We start from the raw sequence: 9,272 nt of genomic DNA on the forward strand, positions 1-9,272 counted from the left end.
TTTAACAAGTTCCACGTTTTCAAGTAACTATAATTCGTTCTATTTCCACGTGTTTAAACAACTGTAACTGTTTCCACATTTTCAAGTAATTGTCGTTTGATCTACGTTTCAAGTAAATAAAGTTCTTTATACTTTTTCAAATTATTATAATTAGTTCTACGTTTTAAGTATTATACCTAGTGATTACTACACAAATGTTATTATTGTAACAGTATCACTATCTTTTGATAAAAGTCTTCCAGTGGAACAGCAGTAAGTTTATGAACTTACAACGATAAAATCTGTGGCTCGATTCCTTGCGATAAACACAAAATATAGGCCAACATGGTTTTATCTCAAAGCAAATTAACTTCTGATAAAAATAATAAAGCTTTTTTATGCTAACGTTTTGAAGGTATGGAGACTTGGCTAGAAAAGCTCAGTAGATATGAATCTAGGTCTTCAGAAGGCTATGAACTTAACAAGACTTTTCAAAGGCCTATGGGAAACTTGTCCACAGTAACCACTAGTATGTTATTAAAGTTAATGAGGCGAATAGAACTTCTTTATTACAGATGTCGTGGACGTTCACATAAACAATGAAAGGCTCTTCGAATAGGTTTTAGAAACTGAACTAATACCAAAACTGCATACGATAACAACTAACTCTATCAACAGTATTTGTCAACGCTCCAAGACAAATAAATTAAAGGTCAATGCATTCTTGACCTCAGTCATTGTGAAATCCAACAGGTTTTTATCCTCCTTATGTTTTGTATTATGGGGTAAACGACAACAAATTATACGTCATAACAAAACAAAGTAATTGGATTATCATCTGACCTTATCTTCTAGTGACCTCTAACCCCTTATGGACGTTTCAAGGTTGTATTGATATTCAGAAGGATTGTTAATTAAGAGATGAAATAATTAGAGTTAATCTAGTAAGGTACAATAACAATGTAGCAATATTCGGTATTAGAATATTATACTAGATAAATCAAGGTATAATAGTATAAAACTTTATCTACCCCTATCTCTGTTCACTGTATCATTTCTTATTATCATATATTTTTTTATTGTACACTTTTTGCTTTGACAGACAGAAATACAGGAAAAGTTTTTTGATCATATCTATATTCCAAGACTGTTACAAAGCCATTTTTAAACTTTATATATTGTTGTTATAGGGCTAAAAGGAAACCTTAAACTTAACCTCAACTATATAAAACAGCTTGTTTTTATAGCAATTATATGCTATCAATGAACTCTGATTGTAAACGTTACAATATTTAGTTACTTGGCTTGAAGACAATAATATGTCAAGAAAACGTTCAAACTAAATCTCGTTATATGGAGTGGTGACACTGACAGGTTAAGGAAAACTCATAAATTAGAGAAAATATTGAATCACATCTTTTTATTTGGTGTAATGACATAATAAAACATATTTTATTATTTGGCTTTATGGCTTAAAGAAAAGTTAAACAATATCTCAATACAGAAGAAAGATAGGTAAAGACGCAACTTTCATTTTAAATTTCATAACATATTATTGTTTGGTCTGCAAGAAGTAAAATTGTATTGAGAAATTATGGTTGTAAGATTTTAACTAAAATAGCCTGGCCCGGCATGGCCAGATGGTTAAGACACTCGACCCATAATCTAAGAGTCCCGGGTTTGAATCCCCCTCTCACCACAATGCTCACCCTTTCAGTCATAGGGTCGTTATAATGTGACGGACAGTCCCACTATTTGTTGGTAAAAGAATAGCCCAAGAGTTGGCGGTGGGTGGTGATGATTAGCTGCCTTCCCTCTAGTCTTACACTGCAAAATTAGGAACGGCAGCTAGTCATCACCACCCACCGCCAACTCTTGGGCTACTCTTTTACCCACGAATACTGGGATTGACCTTCATATTACAACGCCCTCACGGCTGAGAGAACGAGTATGTTTGGTGTGACGTAGATTTGAACCCGCAACCCTATGATTACGAGCCGAGTGTTTTAATGACCTGGCCATGTCGGGCCCCATAAAAAGTGAAAATGTGCCCTTCTTCAGAGACCTTTCTATTTCTCTTCTCTCTCCCCCCCCCGCTGGTACAGCGGTAAGTCCACGGATTTACAACGTTAAAATCAGGGGTTTGATTCCCCGCGGTGGACTCAGCCGAAATCCTGAATGTAGCTTTGCTATAAGAAAAATACACACATACACATACACTTTGCTTTGAAAAAAACAACAACCGTAAAACAGAGCAGCCCATGTACACAGACAGACAATTTCCAGTTACTATATTAATATATTTAAAACTTACAAGAAATTAGCTTGCTAACTCACAGACATCCATGTAAAGAATGGTATTTGTAGTAACTTTATTACTTAGCCTGATGATGGTACTTGTAGTAACTTTATTATTTAGCCTGATGATGGTACTTTGTAGTAACTTTATTACTTAGCCTGATGATGGTATTTGTAGTAACTTTATTACTTAGCCTGATGATGGTGCTTTGTAGTAACTTTATTACTTAGCCTGATAATGGTATTTGTAGTAACTTTATTACTTAGCTTGATGATGGTATTTGTAGTAACTTTATTACTTAGCCTGATGATGGTGCTTTGTAGTAACTTTATTACTTAGCCTGATAACGGTATTTGTAGTAACTTTATTACTTAGCCTGATGATGGTGCTTTGTAGTAACTTTATTACTTAGCCTGATTATGGTATTTATAGTAACTTTATTACTTAGCCTGATGATGGTGCTTTGTAGTAACTTTATTACTTAGCCTGATGATGGTGCTTTGTAGTAACTTTATTACTTAGCCTGATGATGGTATTTGTAATAACTTTATTACTTAGCTTGATGATGGTATTTGTAGTAACTTTATTACTTAGCTTGATGATGGTATTTGTAGTAACTTTATTACTTAGCTTAATGATGGTGCTTTGTAATTCCTGTATCGTGTGAACACGATACTCACAGCACAATTACTAAAACTGTGATAATAACAGATAAAAGTAGAAATTGAATAGATAACACACGTTTGATAAACTCGGGTTAATTATATTAAGTATACAAAGTAGTTCTGAATACGCAGTAACGCGTAAACTTTCGTTATTTGTAGAAATATTTTAGACTAATTGTTTAAAAAAAAAGACATATAAATATAAAGTAACTTCCTATTATTTATAAGTTGGTATCCGAATTTTGATTCTTTCTCCATTTAATCAAAATATGGGGTTAACCCAACACACTCTTGACTGATTGAAAATGGTATAATAACTTAATATGATGCAATAGAAGATAGCAAATGCGCATGCTTCACGAATTCAATATGACGTAGTGGCAGTTGGGAAATACACGTGACACACAATTTTAACAACACGCAATAGGTGGTAACAAATGTATATTTTTTAGCAAGACATTGCTTTGGATATTTAAAATTTCGAATAAAACATCCGATGAAAGTAGTACACATAGGTTAAGATAACAAAAGGAAATTAAAATGAGAACACGACAATAATTTCAAAACCATTTATTTGTTAATGAATTTGCGCAGAGCTATTCGAGAACTATATGTGTTAGTCATGACAATTTAAAAGTAATGGAATTGAAGTCAGCTAGTCAAAACCACTCACCGCCAACTCTTGAACTACTCTTTTATACCAATGAATAATCTATACCGTCAAATTATAATGTCCTCACGGTCGAAAGGCAGAATACATGTAGAGACTGGATTTATTGTTTGTTTGTTTGTTTTGAATTTCACGCAAAGCTACACGAGGGCTATCTGCGCTAGTCGTCCCTAATTTTGCAGTGTAAGACTAAAGGGAAGGCAGCTATCCATCACCACCCACCGCCAATTCTTGGGCTACTCTTTTACCAATGAATAGTGGGATTGACCGTCGCATTATAACGCCTCCACGGCTGATAAAGCGAGCATCTTTGGTGCGGCGGGGATTCCAACCCGCGACCCTCAGATTACGAGTCGAGTGCCTTAACCACCTGGCCATGCCAGACCCATAGTTTACTGCGACAGTGTTTTGGTTCGTCAGTTAAAGTATATCTCTCTAAATTTGATTACTCTACATTCTAACAGTCTAAAAGAAATAAAATAAAATTCTGAAACAAATTAGGTTTAAATTAAGTTCATAAACACAAGGAACTTTTTTTCACCAATACATTTATTTGAATTAACATTATAACGTTTTTCTTTATTTGTATATGACAATGATTATTGCTGGGTTTTCACCGCGCAATATAAATAAATGGAAACGACAACAACACATCAAACATTTTCAGCGAGTTTCATAAAAACATTATAGATAGTTACACACAAAAAACAACATGTTTCATTTTAAAATTAAATTCATCTCTGAGCCTTTTCTCTGCCATTGCTTTGTAGAAGGCGAAGGGTAAGCATAAGGTTCTGAATCAATGCATGGCAATCTGTCGTACGAGAATGGCAGTGTCAAGAAACGTCACGAGACCTGACATGTTATATTTGATAACGATGAATATAATAATCCTGGAATGAACTTAATATTGAAAGGTAGGTGTACTGCTAACATGGAAATAGCAGACAGAATATCTCAACTATAATAGTCATCTATGTACATATTGTTCATACATAATTCATATAAGACAAACTGAGTTCTTAAAGGGCTGGCTGTAAAGATAATTACTATATAAGAGACCAATCCATGTCATAATTATAAGAAATTAACGTATTTGTACAATAGTATTATTCTTCCAACGTGTGGTATCAGCGTGGTTACAAACGTTTTCATTAACTCGCATGATTAAGTGTGTGTGTGCTTTTTCTTTGCACAATAATCCATTTAATTATCACGTTAAAGCTATTGTTGTACCTCGTGTGATTTTAACAATGAGAAAGATGTCTTTAAGTATTCGTTTTTTCTAAAGATGAGAAAGCATTCATCTAAGAAAATCATCTAATTTTGCAGTAACAGAACTTTGAGGTAGGTAGGTGAAGCAACAGTGGATGTATTAACTTTGTTTTTTAATCTAAACTGTTTAGCTTAAATGTTTCATCTTCATTTAACCACTAATTATTTTGTACTGAAAACCTTTGAAGTTTTTTCAAAGTATCATTACGGCTTGTCTATTCACTTGTTTAAAAGCTCACAGCTGCACAAAAGACTACCTTTACTGCACTCACTACAGTGATGGAATCCCGAACATTAGCGTTATAAACACCCATGTTTATAATGTTTGTGTTTGTTTTGAATTTCTCGCAAAGCTACTCGAGGGCTATCTGCGCTAGCCGTCCTTAATTTAGCAGTGTAAGACTAGAGGGAAGGCAGCTAGTCATCACCACCCACTGCCAACTCTTGGGCTACTCTTTTACCAAAGAATAGTGAGATTGACCGTCACATTATAACGCCCCCACGGCTGAAAGGGCGAGCATGTTTGGTGCGACGGGAATTCGAACCCGCGACCCTCGGATTGCGAGTCAAACGCCTTAACACGCTTGGCTATGCTGGGCCCACCTATGTTTATAAGGAGCATAATTAAATCTACATTAGGACAAGAACATTTCGACAACTGTCTCTCATAATAATGACTGTAATATTGTGGGATTTACCATGCATTACGTAAACATCAAATGACTTTTAAATAATGTTAAATATTATTGGCAGTTTTCCTTTAGATTAATGGTTTAAAAATCATGAAATCAAATTGTTGGAGACTGGACAATACGAAGCACGATTTGGTAAAAATTAAAAGTCAATCAAATAAGTTTTCGCGTTTTATCTGAGTCAACAGAAATATTTATATCATTTGAAATATACTAGAAATCGGTTATTTTATTTATTACCTCTATAGACATTTTGCAAACAGTACTACGTAGTAAAAAGTATAACTTATGAACAGAACAAATACGTTCTCTTTAACAATACGTGATAAAACAACTCGAAGGTAGTTCTTTTTATGTAATTGTTAGTACGTAATGCGTTGGTAAAACGCCCAATGACGAAAGTCACTTATGGCATTCTTTAAATATCAAAATATTTGAATGAAAATATGTTAAATTCAGGATGATACCCCAACTAGATAAATAAGGAGTCATATGCATTTATACAAAAAAAAATAAAAATAAAAATGGCAAAACAAATTTTGGTTTCTCAAATTTCTCTTATCCGCCTTGCCCGGTAATAAGGTTTTCGTTTTATTTCTCACTCATTTATGCGCCCCCTAGTGGCACAGCGGCATGTCTGCGGGCTTTTACTGTTAGAATCCGAGTTTCGACACTCACGGTGGGAAGGGCACAGATAGTCCATCCATTGTGAAGCTTTGTGCTTAATAATAAATAAGCAAACGCCTACCTTTAAATTTTAGACAACATAAATGAACTTAGCTTTTGAATGTCTAATTTACTATCTTAAAACCTGTGGATGGAATGTATGAACTAACTTTTTTTAAGAGATAGTTTTTATTTACATATCTTTCATATACGTGACACCAGCTCAGGGAGTTTATTAGGCCTAATATTATACTTCCAAGGTTCCAAAACTGCAGCGAACTGGGGACACTTTCATGTATACACACACGTATAAAGGTATAATTACATCTTGAAGACAAAAGCAGTGGCGGATTTAAGGTTGTTTGAGCACAGGGTCTTTTTGTGGACTCTATCACCCATGTAATTTTACATAAAATAAAATTATCAATGGACCTCCATGAAAACCATGGGCTCTGGGCTGAATCCCTCTTGCTCGTACTTAAATACGCCACTGCACAAAAGAAACATCATTACCAGAAAAATATAGCTGAACTTTATTAAACATTGTAAGCAAGATAATTAGGGGATAAACATCAGGTTTGTCATGGTCATATATGCCTTATTTATTTTTGTGCTCCAACACCAACGAAACGAAAATTACTTTCAAGTTAGTCCTAACTGATTCATGTAGCATACAACAACATCATAACTTTTCACATGTACTCTCGTTTTCAATTCCTAGCCGTGGGGGTGTATAATGTGACGGTCAATCCCACTATTCGTTGGTAAAAGAGTAGCCCAAGAGTTGGCGGTGGGTGGTGATGACTAGCTGCCTTCCCTCTAGTCTTACACTGCTAAATTAGGGACGGCTAGCACAGATAGCCCTCGAGTAGCTTTGTGCGAAATTCCAAAACAAACTCGTTTTCAAAGAATTAATTCAGTAGTGTTAAGACCACTCTGTAGATGAGACTTCATAAAACATTGTAGTTTATTTTCACGATTAAACAACGGTGTCTCAAATGTGAAATTATTTTAAAGGTTTTAGTTGTTTACTCCTCGTTTAAAAAAACTATAATTTTAAGCCAGCAGCATGAATACGTGAAACTTAAAAGCACTAAACGTAGAAAAATATTTAACATTTGCGTACTAAAAGCTATGGAAAAGTCATACCTACCTACACAAATACTTAAAACAAGAGAATAAAAGAAAACAAGCATTTCTGGAAGTAGTAACATCGAATCACACTTTTTTACACTATTTACACGTTCATCTTACACGATTCTTCTTGAGAGACTGGCTGAAGTATCATGTACTACAGTCTCGAAACGTATTCCTTCTCTTCTGAGTAGCCAGACTCATCAGAGATATTGTCCGTTTCTTCATCTATTGAGTTCAGCGGTTTAAGAGATCGAGGATTGGGAACCTCTTCCACTGAATCTGAATCGAGCGAATCGCTCTCTCTGCCCATGACCAGGTACTGGTCTGAGAGAGAGTCAATGTCATCTGGTACGATGTCAGACGTTGACTCCTGTTCTGAAACCAGCGAACCGCTCATCAAGTCCTCGAATTCATCTCCCTCTTCTTCCAGCTCCTCTTCAATCTCATCAATTGATGTTAATTTGGGGGCGCTCCTTGAACGTTCCATCGGAGGCCTAAAGTTTACTGTCCCAGTAATCAGTAGCTGTTTCCTCCGAGGAAGACTTGGATGCTCAACAACTGAGTTTGCCAGAGACAGTCGCGCCTTTTGTCGACTGAGCTTTTCTCGGCGAAACTCTTGAAGCGTCGCGGCGAGTTTTTGGTTTAACTGAACTGCCATCGTTTGTGCCTTCTCGTCTTTCGTACACAGAACCGCGTGACACCGCAGTTCTTGTTTCATCCGCCGACCCTCGTGCCGATACACCCAGCAAAATACCCGTGGATAATGAAGACTGTGAGTACAGAACGTTATTCTGTTGGCCCAGTACTCTGTAAGCCCGTGTTCTTTTGTTACCGCTTTGATACCCGAGTTACACACCGTAACTTTCATATTGATTTCTTGTTTAACATTTGAACAGTAATTTTTCCACAAAGTAGACAGCGGTTTGTCTACGCAGTTTTCTCCCTTTTGCCCATGGCGTTACGACGTTTCCTAGGTAGATCACTTTGTACGTAGGGTCGTACTCAGTTATCGATAATGATTTCTTGTTCCAGAACTTGAGTTTTCGTTTTACATTAGAAGGATTAAAAGACTTGGTCGACACGGCCATTATTGTGTGTCTTTGAGCACGCTGTTACTTAGAGCAAACGTTGCGATCTGTAAAGTTAAACGCGAAACTCATTCCTAGTGCCATTCTTGTGTTACACTACGCTCATAATATAAAACTATCTTTGAATAAGGTCAGTTCAATGGCTTCAGGAACGGGTACCCAGAGCAGTTCCTTGCTTGGCTTCTTTCAGACGTCGCCGCAGGGTCCTGAAATTCCCTGACGTCGCTAACACCTGCTCGAGACAGCCTTTCAGGGCTGTGGGATTCTTACAGAGCGCGCGAAGACAGATAGTAATGGTAATCGCCACTTGATGAATATTTCCAGAATTTAGAATTCACTGATCATCACTAACACTTACTTTGTCACACAAACATTAACTTGACGTTTGGACAGTCAGATCAAATACTGATTTTCAATATTGAAACAATCTTTTAAAGCACCACAAACCTTCGCCATAGTAACTATCTGCGCCGTACCTGACGCCACAATCGCACAAGGATACTACCTGCTGCTAGTTCTGTTGCATGACGTCATGAAAACATTCGCAAGTCTTATTGGTCGAAGTAAAACCGTTGTTAGGTGCAGAACCGCAGCTCCCAAAGGAAGCCACTTCCCGGCAAAGCTTGTTTTGCTAGATTTATACTCACGTGGTAAACAAAAAAGGTGAAAACCAATGTTAGCATGGTACAGTTTTGTTATTTAATGTTTATATTGCTTCACGATCAAAAACTAGGATACAACGACTTGAGATTTATTTGCGCAGCAGTAAGTACACAACACGCATCACTGTTCCGTCGAAAC

General features: G+C 36.3%; 1 protein-coding gene across 1 annotated transcript; it reads right to left on the reverse strand.

Annotated features, from left to right (window-relative positions):
* Window positions 1-6,716: 6,716 nt before the first annotated feature.
* On the reverse strand, window positions 6,717-9,010 carry LOC143256315 (protein FAM43A-like). The gene is given in 2 exon segments (XM_076513392.1): window positions 6,717-8,329; window positions 8,331-9,010. Coding segments are annotated over 2 exon segments (933 nt in total). The 5' UTR covers window positions 8,472-9,010; the 3' UTR covers window positions 6,717-7,537.
* Between the last annotated feature and the right edge of the window lie 262 nt (window positions 9,011-9,272).

This window comes from Tachypleus tridentatus, chromosome 7 (genome assembly GCF_004210375.1).
Source record: "Tachypleus tridentatus isolate NWPU-2018 chromosome 7, ASM421037v1, whole genome shotgun sequence".
Taxonomy (NCBI): Eukaryota; Metazoa; Arthropoda; class Merostomata; order Xiphosura; family Limulidae; genus Tachypleus; species Tachypleus tridentatus.